The sequence below is a fragment of the Hemitrygon akajei genome, chromosome 6 (genome assembly GCF_048418815.1).
Source record: "Hemitrygon akajei chromosome 6, sHemAka1.3, whole genome shotgun sequence".
NCBI lineage: Eukaryota > Metazoa > Chordata > Chondrichthyes > Myliobatiformes > Dasyatidae > Hemitrygon > Hemitrygon akajei.
The window spans coordinates 161637561-161652963 of record NC_133129.1 but is presented as its reverse complement, the minus strand read 5'-3'; the positions used below and the strand labels follow the sequence as shown (position 1 = coordinate 161652963).

General features: G+C 41.4%; 1 protein-coding gene across 3 annotated transcripts in view; it reads right to left on the bottom strand.

The window, feature by feature from the left end:
* Window positions 1-15403, bottom strand: part of alkbh3 (alkB homolog 3, alpha-ketoglutarate dependent dioxygenase) — a 67264-nt gene that overhangs the window by 24332 nt on the left and 27529 nt on the right. For all 3 annotated transcript variants that reach the window (XM_073049670.1, XM_073049669.1, XM_073049672.1), the window contains exons 4-6: window positions 6804-6838; window positions 6439-6486; window positions 4103-4206 (exon numbers count right to left, since the gene is read on the bottom strand). In XM_073049670.1, coding sequence (XP_072905771.1) covers window positions 4103-4206; window positions 6439-6486; window positions 6804-6838 — 187 coding nt within the window. The remainder of the gene's footprint in view (window positions 1-4102; window positions 4207-6438; window positions 6487-6803; window positions 6839-15403) is intronic.

Genomic DNA, 15403 nt, shown 5'->3' with positions numbered 1-15403 from the left:
TAACCCTTCATGAAGGGTTTCTATATAGATGATTCCCATTGCAATTCCTTACAATAGGCAGAGAGACTCCTGAGATGAAGTAAATAAGCAAATCTGGTGAAAAAGAATATGATAAACAAGGGAAAATGAATTCTTCTCCATGTGTGCATGAGGTTGCTTTTTGGGGAAGATCACTACAGATCAGTGGCACTGAGTGACAAGATATGGGTCTACAAACAAGATTATCTATATGTTAGATTACAGTTCTTCATGTTTTGAGTCTTTCTCCAAAAAAGAACAAATGAATAAATCAATTTGAGTTAGACTGTCTCCAAATCAGCACATTGATGTTAAAGCAAATCACTTGCCTAGGAATGACATAAAAAGTACAATCTTTATTTAAAAGAATTAAAAAGACATTTAACAGCTTCTGTAAGAAGTAATTGAAGTCAAAGGCTATTCTTATTCAACATATGAAATTTAGTAAAGGATTATGTTTGGTGATTGAACTACAACCATTAAATATGAAGCTAACAGCTAATTTGAAGTGAATTATCCCAAACATGTTCCTACAAATATGTAAGTGGAGACTATATACATACACTCAGTGACACTTTATTCAGAACCTCCTGTATCTAATAAAATAGCCACTGATGCATGTTCATGGCCTTCTGCTGCTGTAGCCATCCACTTCAAGGTTCAACATGTTATGTGCTCAGAGATGCTCTTCTGCACAATGTTGTAAACCATACTTATTTGAGTTACTGTCACCTTCCTGGCAGCTTGAATCAGTTTGGCCATTCTCCTCTGACCTTTCTCATTAATAAGGCATTTTGGCCCACAGAACTGCCACTCACTCCATTTTTTTCTGTTTTTCACATCATTCTCTGTAAACTCTAACACTGAACATATAAATCTTCAGCACATTACAGGCCCTTCGGCCCACAATGTTGTGCTGACCATGCTAGAAACTGCCTAGAATTTCCCTAACAAATACCTCCATATACCTATCTAAGAGGCTCTTAAAAGACCCTATTGTATCCGCCTCTACCACCTTCACTGGCAGTGCATTCCACACACCCACCACTCTGTGTGTGAAAAACCTACCCCTGACATCCCCTCGGTACCTATCTCCAAGCACCTTAAAACTAAGTCCCCTCGAATTAACCATTTCATTCCTGGGAAAAAGCCTCTGACTATCCACATGATCAGTGCCCCTCATCATCTTATACACCTCTATCAGGTCACCTCTCACCCTCTGTTGGTCCAAGAAGAAAAGGCCAAGTTCACTTAACTTATTCTCATAAGATAAGCCCGCCAATCCAGGTAACATCCTTGTAAATCTCCTCTGCACTCTCTCTATAGTATCCACATCCTTCCTGTAGTAAGGTGACCAGAACTGAACACAGTACTCCAAGTTGCAACATTACCTCACGGCTCTTGAACTCAATCCCATGGTTGATGAATGTCAACTCACCATACGCCTTCTTAACAACACTGTCAACCTGCACAGCAGCTTTGAGTATGCTATCGACATAGACCCCAAGATCTTTCAGATCCTCCACACTGCCAAGAGTCTTACATTTAATATTATATTCTGTCTTCAAATTTGACCTAACAAAATGAATGACTTCACACTTAACAGGACTGAAGTCCATCTGCCACTTTTCAGCCCAGTTCTGCATCCTATCAATGTCCCATTGTAACCTCTGACAACCCTCCACACTATCCACATCACCCCCAACCTTTGCGTCATCAGCAAACTTACTAACCCACCCTTCTACTTCTTCATCCAGGACATTTATAAAAATCACAAAGAGGAAGGGTCCCAGAACAGATCCCTCTGGAACACACTGGTCACCGACCTCCATGCAGAATACGAACCACCTACAACCACCCTTTGCCTTCTGTGGGCAAGCCAATTCTGGATCCACAAAGCAAGGTCTCCTTGGATCCCATGCCTCCTTACTTTCTGAAGGAACCTTGCATGGGGAACCTCTAGAGACTGTTTTGCATTTAAAAAAAACCAGAAGACCAAAAGTTTCTGAGATAAACAAATCACCCCATCTAGCACCAAATATTATTCCATGGTCAAAGTCACTGAGATTACATTTCTTCTCCATTTTGATGTTTGGTCAGAACAACAACTGAACTTCTTGACTGCACAATTTTATGCATTGAGTTGCTACCACATGATTGGCTGAGTAGATGTTTCCATTAACAAGCAGGCTTACGTGTTTACCTAATAAAGTGGCCACTGAGTTCAAGTGTAGCTTTAACTTGGGAATGCATTAAATATTAATATATTTTACCAAGTTTTAAAACAAGGAATGTACTGTTCACCATTTGTGTAGCTGTTCCATTAACTTTGACTCAGTAGATCTTGATAATTACCACCTCAATATGCAACCTATGTTTATTAACCAATAAATGCTGACAATAAGATATGTGCCCATTAAGAGTATTTTGAATAAATCTGTAAAGGTTATTGAATTTGAATCTGAATCTGAACATTTTAAATTTAACATCTGTCTACAAGTAACATAACACTATTGTATTGAAAAACATACCCAATTTAATTTTTTTTGGTTTTGTATGTACTTTAATACAGCACTTTCTATTTGGAACCACCATGGGCTTGAATGCAGGTTTCACTTTTGCTTGTGTTCTTTAAAACTGACAGGAAGTCTTTAACAGCAGCCTGAGATTAGCACTGTTGGCTTTCTTTCCCCAGTGGAGTTACAAGATATTGGTATTGTAAATACTCATTTTGCTTCTGCTAATGCAGTTCAAAAAGTTATTTTAAAATGTCAGCAATTATTTGTAGATTATTTAAATAACTCCTGTAAGTAAACCTTCTATATGACACGTTGAGGTAAATTCAAACTGTCAGCTTCCTTCTGTAAACACAGAGACCCAAGAAAAAAACCTTCAGAGATTGCAAGATTCAACAGTCTTGAAGCATATATAATATAGGCCAGTATCACATCAGTTGGGACTCTTCATTATTTAGACAGAAAACTTAATTCATAAGAACACAAGGAAGTAGGAGCAAGAACAGCACCCTCAAGCCTGCCTGATGATTCAACATGATCATGGCTAATCTGATATAGATTTTAATATCTCTTCTGTGCCAGTTCCTTAGACCTCAATTCCTCAACATTCAAAAAACTTATCTACCTCCAGTCTAAATACTTTCAGTGATGTGGCTTTCAGGTACAGAATTCCAGAGATACACCATCTAAGCAAAAGGAAATGCTTGCTCACTTCTTAAATTTCTGATCTTTTATCTATATCCATGTCCCCTTTTTCAAGGCTTTCCTACTCGTGGAAATGCATGCAGGGGTAATTTCAAGTTCCTGCATTAGTCATCATATTAAGTCAAAGGGGCAAATCTGGGAGTGGTAGATCTGAGGCTTCACTGGCAATTAATGCCTTCTCTGTCTCTTAATAGGCTGTTGTGAAATTTTTGTTCACATGAGCACTGGCTTTCTGAAGGCAAGAACATTTGGTAAAGAAAGCAAAATAAAAATAGAAAATGCTGGAAATAATCAGTACGTCAGGTTGCAACTGTGGGAAAAGAAATAGATATAACATTTCAGGTTGTAGACCCTTCATCATACTTCTTCAACCTGAAACATTTACTATATTTCACTTCTCACAGATGTGGCCTGACCTGTCAAGTACTTCCTGCATTTTCTGCTTTTATCTTAGATTTTCAGCATCTGCAATTTTGGTAAAGAATAATTTTATTCTCTTGTTGTACTGTGACTGCCAAAAAAAAATGTTTCTTCAGATAGTTTGCAACTTGGAAAGTGACATCAAGTGGCACGATGATGGGAGGGGGCTGAAGATATGAGCTGCCATGTTGCATTAATGACAGGGATAATGAATTCTGCAGTAGCTCACTGAAGTGGTAAAAAGTGACAACACATCATTCACAACATCAAGTGAGTGTTTATTGAATAGCATTAATTGAGACTTGGACACTGTATTTGCATAGAGAAGAAACCAATGAAACTAAACAAAATCTCTGTTTTTAGTACATCTGAAGCACTAAGATTAAACTTTTCTGTCAAAGATATATTAGAAAGCAGCAAAACTATAAGAAAAACAAATCAACCTTTTCCAATGTTAGATTTTTGCTGCCATGGTATTTCCCTATACAGTTGTTCGAACATCCAATCTGCTTCTTTTGACTCAATGAAACGAGGTTTCAGATGCAGTCTGAAGAAAGGAAAAATTAGAAATAAAACCGTGATAATGCTTCACTGAGCAATTTGTAAGAGCTAGTAATTCTTTGCTACATTTATTCAAATATTGGTATCCTACAATCTATGATTCAGATTATTCAGGGCCCAAAATATTGATGCAATTACAAAGAAGGCAAGGCACGACGGCAGCTATATTTCATTATGAGTTTGAGGAGACTTGGTATGTCACCAAAGACTCTTGCAAATCTTTACACATGGACAGCATTTTATCTGGTTGCATCACCGTCTAGTATGGAAGACCACTGCACAGGAATGGAAAAAGCTGCAGCCAGCTCCATCATGGGCACTAGCCTCCCCAGCATTTTGAAGATACCTCAAAGGCGATGCCTCAAAAAGACGACATCCATGATTAAGGACTACCATCACCCAGGACATGCCCTCTTCTTATTGCTACCATCAAGAAGGAACAATATATACAAACAAGGAAGGTCATTGGAGCAGTCTATTTTTAATACCTGTAAAATGATTAATTGCTGTTGATACTTGTTAAATAATGACACGTGCATGTTATTTAGTTATCCAATTTAGCATCTGATAAGCTATCAGAATAGTGAGTATATCATTAGTATTGTTCAGACTGATGCATTTACGACCAGTCTATTGAAGACTAACAAGCAATCAAGTATTTGTCAAATGTAGCAGAAGAAAGCAGTAATTGGATCTGGATTTACAGACAACAACTGGGCTGCATGAAGACAGGGGGGTGTGGAACTGAGGGGGGTGTATCTGGGACGCCAGGTAGCACCGTTGAGCCCTCTGGAGACGTTTTGGGCTTATCAACGAAATATCAAAGAAGGAGGGTGCCCACCTGATGACCTCGATGAGGTACCTACCCTCCTTGTCACCACTCCAAGCCTACTGCCAACACTGAGAGTGCCAACTTATCATAGGGATTGAAACATCAAGTCCTATTAGCTCTAACATGGCTTTTTTTTTTCATTCCCTTCTGTGGTTTTTAAAAGGTTCCCAATCCTTTATCTTCCCACGAATTTTTGTGATATTATGTCTTTGACATTCAGTAGTATTATCATCACTAACCCCACTAACAACACCCTAGAGGTCAAGAACGAAGAGTAACTCACATGAAACAGGCACAAGAATATTGTGGCCACAGGGGCAGGTCAGAGATTGGGTATCCCGTGTTAAATACTTCAACCCATAGAATTCCAGTATCTTCAAAGCACAAGTCAGGAGTATGATGGAATGCTCACTGCAGCTCCACAAGGTTCCTGGCATTCAGCATTATCCAGGTCTGACAGCCCATTCACCACTCTGAACATTCAATCCCTTCACTATTGTCAAATATTTCTGCAGTGTGTGCCATTCATAAACTACTCTATATAGCACCTCCCAAATCCACAACATCCAGAGATGAAGGCTTCAGAGGCATATCTTCAAATTGTGAAACACCCTCCAATTGGAAATGTATCAGCATTCCTAAATGATACATTTAGGAATGGGTCTAAATGATGAAATTCCCCTTCTAAGGTTATAGAAATACTTTGCTGAGAAGGACTGCAAATTTGAGGAAGTGGCTCACTGCCACCCTCTTAAATGAATTAGGGATGGGCAAAATATTCTGGCTATGTCATCAATGTCCTGTTCTGAAAAATGAATTAGAACAAAATATTAAATCACACCTATGTCACCTTTGTTTATTCAGAGAATTCTGCTACAACTACAGAAACACTGAAGAGAATTTTATTTAGAAGTCCCAAAGTAAGAGATACTTTGGTAAAACAATATTGTCTTTTTGGACAAGTTCGGAAAATAATGGTAAACAAAATGACACACACTGGGAAACAGAGATGTAGGTACTAATCATTGTGAGCATTGCAGTGGAAAATAAAACTACTGCCTGAGCTCATGATAGAGTAGTTCCACTTGTGCATATGAATATCTTGCAATATAAATATCTCAGATGCCAAATTGACAGAATATCAATGGCTTTTTTATGCCTAAGCTACGAAGCACCAACGTTCACAATGGATAGTGACTCCTGTTGGCGGTACTTGGAAAGGTTTATGTGCAGAAACACTGGACTCTAAAGCGCAGTCAACAAATCAGTATTTCAATCATAAGTTCATTGTTCTAGATTTTTAAAAAGTATAATCAAACCTACATTTTGAATAATTTTATTTTAAAGTTACATGCATAGAACGGGAGAAAAATCTTCATTTCTTACCTGGAAATTCCTGTTGGCCCGCTGCTGATCTCATATAAACCTTCTTTGCTTATGAACAAAGAATAGCACAGTTTAAAAATCTCAGTTTGAATCATGCAAGACTTGTTAAATTCTGTATGGAAAATGAGTAAGTATACTCAAGGTAAACTTTTGTACTAAATTAAAGGGGCATCAAGAGTTATAGCAATCGGGCAGGGAGATTGAGTTGCAGCCAAAGATCAGTTTAGCTAGAATCATTGAATAGCATATCAGGTTTAAGAAGCCCCTCCCATTTTATATGTTTATCACAGTATCTTGAATCAATGTGAGAAAATTACAGTGCAAGACTTTTTCCAATTTAAGAGTGACATTATTTATGTACTCACTCAATGATCCTTTCTTCTGGAATCTTACGCTGAACCTATGATGAAAATGAGTTCCAAAAGAATGAGAGTTCTAGGTATTTGATTTAACACAAAACAAAGCACTTGAGTAACAAACATATAACAAACACTATGATTAAAAGCATGGAAATTACAATTATCAATTGATAAAATCCTTTTGTTAGCAGGATGTTGTATAATAGATTAGAGGATATGAGAGGCTAGACTTCCATATTGCACTTGTGCAATGTGATTAATATATGAGGGGTGACGGATAAATTCGTGGCCTGAGGTAGAAGGAGATGAGTTATTAACTTAAAACTTTCTGCCTAATCACTCAGAGTTGACCTGCATGTGCATGTAACGAGAGCTGTATAACTCATCTCCTACCTTAGGCCACAAACTTATCAATCACCCATCTGTGGACACTTTCTGGAGGTCCAAGATCCATATGCTCCACAACCGCTGGACTAAGTGTGTAAATGTAGGAGGGGACTATGTTGAAAAATAAATGTGCTAGGTTTTCTAAAATTAAAAACATGAAGTACACTGCAGATGCTGTGGTCAAATCAAAATGAACAACACGCTGGAGAAACTCAGCAGGTCAGACAGCATCCGTGGAAACGAGCAGTCAACGTTTCGGGCCGAGACCCTTTGTCAGGACTGAAGAGGGAGGGGGCAGGGGCCTGATAAAGAAAGTTGGGGGAGGGTGGGAAGGAAAAGGCTGGTAGGTGCCAGGTGAAAAACCAATCAGAGGAAAGGTCAAGGGGTGGGGGAAGGGAAGCTGGGAGGGGATAGGCAGAAAAGGTGAAGAAGGAATGCAAGGGGAAAGTGCTGTGTAGTAGAAGAAGGCAGAATCATGAGAGAGGTGATAGGCAGCTGGAGGAGGAGGCAGAGTGAAACTGGGATGGGGGAAGGGAGAGGGAGGGAATTACCAGAAGTTGGAGAATTCAATGTTCATACCAAGGGGCTGGAGACTACCCAGACGGTATATGAGGTGTTGCTCCTCCAACCTGAGTTTGGCCTCATCATGGCAGTAGAGGAGGCCATATATGGACATATCCGAATGGGAATGTGAAGCAGAGTTGAAGTGGGTGGCAACCGGGAGATCCTGTCTATTGTGACGGACGGAGTGGAGGTGCTTGACGAAGCACTCCCCCAATCTGCGTCGGGTCTCGCCGATGTAGAGGGGGCCGTACCGGGAGCACCGAATGCAATAGATGACCCCAACAGACTCACAAATGAAGTGTTGCCTCACCTGGAAGGACTGTTTGGGGCCCTGAATGGTGGTAAGAGAGGAGGTGTAGGGACAGGTGCAGCACTTATGCTTGCAGGGATAAGTACCAGGTGGGAGATTTGTGGGGAGGGACGTGTGGACCAGGGAGTCGCAGAGGGAACGATCCCTGCGAAAAGCTGAGAGGGGTAGGGAGGGAAAGATGTGCTTAGTGGTGGGGTCCTGTTGAAGGTGGCAGAAGTTGCGGAGGATAATATGCTGGATCTGGAGGCTGGTGGGGTGGTAGGTGAGGACAACGGGAACTCGGTCCCTGTTGTGGTGATGAGAGGATGGGGTGAGGGCCGAAGTGCGAGAGATGGAGGAGATGCAGGTGAGGGCATCATTGATGACGGCAGAAGGGAAACCATGATCCTTAAAGAATAGGAAATTTGAGATGTCCTGAAACAGAAAGCCTCATCCTGGGAGCAGATGCGGCAGAGATGGAGGAACTGGAAATAGGGAATAGCATTTTTGCATTTGGCAGGGTGGGAAGTGGTATAGTCGTGATAGTTATGAGAGTCAGTGGGTTTATAGAAGATGTCAGTGGACAGTCTGTCTCCAGAGATGGAGATCGAAAGATCAAGAAAGGGGAGGGAAGTGTCCAAGATGGACCAAGTGAATTTGAGGGCTGGGTGGAAGTTAGAAGCAAAGTAGATAAAATTGAGGAGCTCAGCATGGGTACAGGAAGCAGCACCAATGTAGTCGTCAATGTAGCAAAGGAAAAGTTGGGGAGCAGTACCCACGAAGAGGCAGGCATAGCCGGGGCCCATGCGAGTGCCCATAGCTACACCCTTGGTCTGAAGAAAGTGAGAAGAGCCAAAAGAGAAGTTATTAAGTGTGAGTACCAGTTCCACCAACCGGAGGAGTGTGGTGGTGTTGGGGAACTGGTGAGGTCTATTGACAAGAAAGTAGCGGAGTGCTTTGAGGCCTTCTTGATGGGGAATGGAAGTGTATAAGGATTGGACATCCATAGTGAAAATGAAGCAGTCGGAACTGGGGAACTGGAAGTTATTGAAGAGGTGGAGGGCATGGAATGTATCCCAGATGTAGGTGGGGAGGGACTGAACTATGGGTGACAAAATGGAGTCCAGGTAAGCAGATACAAGTTCGGTGGGGCAGGGGCAGGCTGAAACTATGGATCTACCGGGATAGTCAGGCTCGTGGATCTTGGGGAGGAGGTAAAACCGAGCAGTGCGGGGTGTGGAAATTATGAATTTTTTGGCTGAGGATGGAAGGTCTCCGGAGTTGATAAGGGCAGTGATGCTACGGGAGACAATGGTTTGATGTTTTCTGGTGGGGTCCTGTTCCAGGATAAGTAAGAGGAGGTGTCAGAGAGCTGTCGTTTGGCCTCAGTGAGGTAGCGGTCCATCCACCAGACTATTACGACACCACCTTTGTCTGCGGGTTTGATGGTGAGGTTAGGATTAGTGCGGAGAGAGTGGAGGGCAGTGCGTTCAAACGGAGTGAGGTTGGAACAGGAGAGAGGAGGCGACAGTTGGAGATGAAACGATCGAGTGTCACTGAAACATCCACCGTCTCAACTTCACCACTCCTCTCTCCAAAACACTCATAATTCCCATAAGTCCTCTGCGACTCCCTGGTCCACACATCCCTCCCCCCAGATCTCCCACCTGGTACTTATCCCTGCAAGCCTAAGTGCTACACCTGTCCCTACACCTCCTCTCTTACCACCATTCAGGGCCCCAAACAGTCCTTCCAGGTGAGGCAACACTTCATTTTTGAGTCTGATGGGGTCATCTATTGCATCTAGTGCTCCTGGTGCGGCATCCTCTACATCACCGAGACCCGACGCAGATTGGGGGACCGCTTCATCGAGTACCTCCGCCACAACAGACAGGATCTCCCAGTTGCCACCCACTTCAACTCTGCTTCACATTCCCATTCGGATATGTCCATACATGGCCTCCTCTACTGCCATGATGAGGCCAAACTCAGGTTGGAGGAGCAACACCTCATATACCGTCCGGGTAGTCTCCAGCCCCTTGGTATGAACATTGAACATTGAATTCTCCAACTTGCGGTAATTCCCTCCCTCTCCCTTCCCCTATCCCAGTTTCACTCTGCCTCCTCTTCCAGCTGCCTATTACCTCTCTTATGATTCTGCCTTCTTCTACTACACAGCACTTTCCCCTTACATTCCTTCTTCACCTTTTCTGCCTATCCCCTCCCAGCTTCCCCTCCGCCACCCCTTGACCTTTCCTCTGATTGGTTTTTCACCTGGCACCTACCAGCCTTCTCCTTCCCACCCTCCCCCCCACCTTCTTTATAGGGCCCCTGCCCCCTCCCTCTTCAGTCCTGACGAAGGGTCTCAGCCCGAAACGTTGACTGCTCATTTCCACGGATGCTGTCCGACCTGCGGAGTTCCTCCAGCGTGTTGTTCATGTTGATTTTCTAAAATTGATCCTTCTACCTTAGGCCACGAACTTATCAATCACCCCTCGTATCTTGAATTGAAAGTTAACTCTGTCAGTAAAATGTACTGGGATCATAATGAATCTTCTAACTGTTTTATATGGCATTAGACACATGTCACACCTTGGGATGATTTTGCTAAATTAGAATGTTATGCAAATCTAAGCTATTGTAAACTAATAGAAATAAGATTAAGCTTGTCAAAAAGTGATTAGTCTCAATCTTATTCTGTGTCTGATGAAATATGAATCTTACTGTCCCTTTTCTTTTTGCAAGAGATATCTGAATGTTTTAAAAGAATGCAACAAACGCAACAATCACAGACAAGCAGCTATTTTCTGAAACATTTATGTGCAGTTTTATGAAATAAAAATGGCTACACCAAATAACTTATTGTTATAACTATACTTTCACTTAGCAAATATATTAATACTTTCTTATAATGCGTTTCAATTATCCCTCTCAATTTGGTGACACTCGCAAACTCAGTTTGTGAAACATACCAGAATCGATTGTAGTTCGGCGCCAATCATAAAACACAGGATAATATCATAACAGACAACACAATAGCAACCAACAATTTACAAGACAATAGTGCAAACAGCCTTGAGCAATCAATAATTAGCAGAATGGTCACTTGTGCAAATGTCAACAATCAAACTTAAGTAAATGTGAACATATAAACAGGCTCAGTAATTATCAACAGAATAAGGAAAGCAGGAAAGACCATTTAATGAATGTTTGGGTATAACACTTGAGTTTTGTTGAGAAGCTGCATAACTTTAGAAAAGAAACTTCAGAGATGAAGTGTAGTCCTGGTGTTGATGGACGTAGCATCTCCCTAATGGCAATTTGATGAAAAGGTGGGTGGAGTCAACAGTAAATTTTTTAACACTTTCCTTCACTCTGGTGATGAACAGGTGATTTAATGTCAGTAGCCGACAGCCAATGACATTCTCCGTTGAATGGACCACTTGCTGCAACCTGGACTTGGAGAGGAAGGAGGACGAGGTGGGAAACCATATAGTGATAGAAGTGGTCACAACATTCTCAATGATGGCTGAGCAAAAATTCAACTGGATATGCCCTGAGATGTTAAATTTCCTAAGCTGGTGTAGGAAGAACAATCTCTGCTGGGCTTTCCTAGTGATGAGCGTAATGTGCTTGTCCCACTTCAATGTATTGGCAATGGTCGTCCCCAGGAATCTGAATGACACAGCCTGACACATTTCCAAAGTGCACGGGCAAAATGTTAGGGGCTGTCAGTGGAAGTCAATCCTCATTTCCACTATCTTGATAGCATTACACTCCACGTTGTTACGAGCACACTATTGTGCATGATAGTCTACCTCTCTTTGATAGCAGGTCACATCATTATTAGAGGCGTGTCATCTGCGAACTTTGGGATTTTAATGGATTTGCCATGGAGGTACAGCTATTTGTGTAAAGTGAGTCCAAAGTTTAAACCATTAAAATAAATAGAACAATGATAGTGGTGTTGAACTTCTAGTACTTTACTTCCCACTTTTACTACCACAATTAACTATCATTTATCTCAAAACGTTTATCATGCTTTGCAGCCCGCTAATGACTGTTTGATCGTATTGTCGTTATAAATAAGCTGTATCTTCCACTCTCTTATGTTCCCTCTTCAAGTAAGACTTATCTCTTTAAAATCCACATTTATCATTTGTTATTTTTTCTTATTTTTATATGTGTTTTACTATATTTTTTCTCCAAACATTAAAATGCTAGGTTCTGAACTACAGCTTTCAAAACCTCCTGGTACTGTACATCCCTCAGGTGAGATGGTTCCAAAAGATACATAGCATTCAATATTATTTTAAAACAACCTTTGATGGAGTTCAACATTTAATTTTTCCCACCCATGTCATTGCTTAGTGTGGATCCTGAGGAGGCTGATACCAAGTGTTACCATGGAGAGATACCACAGGGAAACAGGTCCTCCAGTCTACTAAAACCACATCAACCACCCATTTCCACTAATATGACATTCAAGTCAACTCCCCTAGATGCTACCACTCTGCCACACACCACGGTTTTGGGAGGAAACCAGAAAATCAGGAGAAAACTCACATAGTCATAGGGAGAGCTCCACACAGACAGAGTCTGGGTTTGAATCCAAAGTTCAAAGTTAATTTATTATCAAACTCCATACATGTCATCATACACTACCCAGAGATCCATTTTCTTGTGGGCATTCACAGTAAATATAAACAAACACAATATAATCAATGAAAAAATGGACAAACAACAAATACGCAAATGACAACAAACTGTGCAACTACAATAAATAAATAATATTGAGAATGAGAGTTGTAAAGTGAGTTTGTGGGTTGTGAAGTCAGTTCAGTGTTGTGGTGAGTCAAATTATCCACTCTGGTCCAAGAGCTTGATGGTTGGGGGGTCCTGACTGTTCCTGAAACTAGTGGTATGGGACCTAAGGCTCCTGTACATCCTTCCTGGCTGTCATGCAGCCAGTTAGAATACTCTGCACCACGGATCTACTGCAGTTGTCAAAGTTTTAGATCATTTGCCGAATCTTTGGAAACTTTGAAGTAAGTAGAGATGCTGCTGTGCCATTCTTTCTAATGGCCCTTACATTGTGGACCCAGGACAGCTCTTCTGAAATGGAGTGTTGATTCGTACCACCTTTGATTCAGCCAACTGTGGTGTCATCAGTAACTTAAATATGACATTGATGCTGCACTTAGCCTCACAGTCATAAGTCTTCACTGTGGAAGACACTAGCAGTATGGTGGAAGCTCCAAGTGTCAGGGCCATGAAATATGTGAAATTACCATAGCGAGAGAGAAGGTGCTTGGGAAACTGAAAGCTCTAAAGGTAGATAAGTCACCTAGACCAGATAGTCTACACCCAGAGTTTTGAAAGAGGTGGTTGAAGTGATTGTGCAGGCATTGCGGAGGCATTAGTAATGATCTTTCAAGAATCACTAGATTCTGGAATAGTTCCATGAGACTGGAAAGTTGCAAATGTCACTCTATCTTCAGGAAGGGAGAGAGGCAGAAGAAAGGAAAACATAAGCTAGTTAGTTTTAGTCTGACCTCAGTGGTTGGGAAGTTGTTGGAGTTGATTATTAAGGATGAGATCTCAGAGTACTTGGAGGCACGTGATAAAATAGGCAGTAATCAGCATGGTTTCCTCAAGGGAAAATCTTGCCTGACAAATCTATTGGAATTCTTTAAAGAAGTAATAATCAGGATAGACAAAGGAGAATAAGTTGATGTTGTGTACTTGGATTTTCAGAAGAATTTTGACAAGATACCGCACATGAAGCTACTTAACAAACTACAAGCCCATGGTACTACAGGAAAGATTCCTGTTTGGATAAAGCAGTGGCTGACTGGCAGGATGCAAAGAGTGGGAATAAAGGGAACCTTTGCTGACTGGCTGCTGGTGACTAGTGGTGTTCCACAGGGGTCTGTGTTGGGACCGATTCTTTTTACATTATATGCCAATGATCTGGATGATGAAATTGATGGCTTTGTTGCAAAGTTTGAAATGATATGGAGATGGAAGGAGGGGCAGGTAGTTTTGAGGAAGCAGAGAGGCTAAAGAAGGACTTCGACAGATTAGGAGAATGGCGGATGGAATACAGTGTCAAGAAGTGTATGGTCATGCACTTTGGTAGAAAAAATGAAAGGGTTGACTATTTTCTAAATGGAAGAAAAATACAAAAAACCGAGGCACAAATGGTCTTGAGAGTCCTTGTGCAGGATTCCCTAAAGGTTAATTAGCAGGTTGAGTCTGTGGTGAGGAAGGCAAATGCAATGTTAGCATTGATTTCAAGAAGACTATAATGTTGAAACTTTATAAAGCACTAGTGAGGCATCACCTGGGAGTGTTGTGCGCAGGTTTCGGCCCCTTATCTTAGAAAGGAAGTACTGAAACAGGAGAGGGTTCAAAGGAGGTTCATGAAAATTATTTTAGGACTGAATGGCTTGTCATACGAAGAACGTTTGATAACTCAGGGCCTGTATTCACTAGAATTCAGAAGAAATGAAGGGTGACTTCATTGAAACCTACTGACTGGTGAAAGGCCTTGATAGAGTGGATGTGGAGAGGATGCTTCCTATGGTGGGAGACTCTCAGACCAGAGGACACAGCCTCAGAATAGAGAGATGTCCTTTTAGAACAGAGATGAGGAGGAAATTCTTTAGCCAGAGAGTGGTGAATCTGTGGAATTCTTTGCCACGGGCAGCTGTGGAGGCCAGGTATTTATGTATATTTAAGGCAAAGGTTGATAGATTCTTGATTGGTCCAGGCATGAAGGGATACGGGGAGAAGGCAGGAGACTGGGGATAAGAGGAAAATTGAATCAATCATGATGAAATGGTGGAGCAGACTCGATGGGCCAAATGGCCTAATGTTGCTCCTATATCTTGTGGTCTTATAAGTATAAAGTCAGCAGAACAGAGGGCTAAGCACACAGAGTTGTTGTGCACCTGTGCTGATGGTGATTGTGGAGGGGATGATGTCAGAAGGCAGAAATACAGCAAATATAAACACAATTGTGTAGTGATTACTATGATCTGAAGGGCAAAATCATATATCATTAGCATATACTCCTGCACCTTGCAATGCACCAGTTGACAGCATCTGCTTGCAGATATCTCCTTGCACTGGAGCACCATATCAAAGTGTGTCTTTTCCTGAAGTGATAATCTTCCAGTAATAGTCAATACTAGACAACGGGGTGACCTGTTGGGGCACCCTTTGAGAGAAAGGTTGTGCAGTCTGATGTGATGTGCTTTGGAAATTAAATAAGAATAACTCAGTTTATTAAAGAATAAAGACGTGTAGTAAGACAAATGTAGCTCCTCCTCATTTAACGAAGGACACTTTTGATGACATT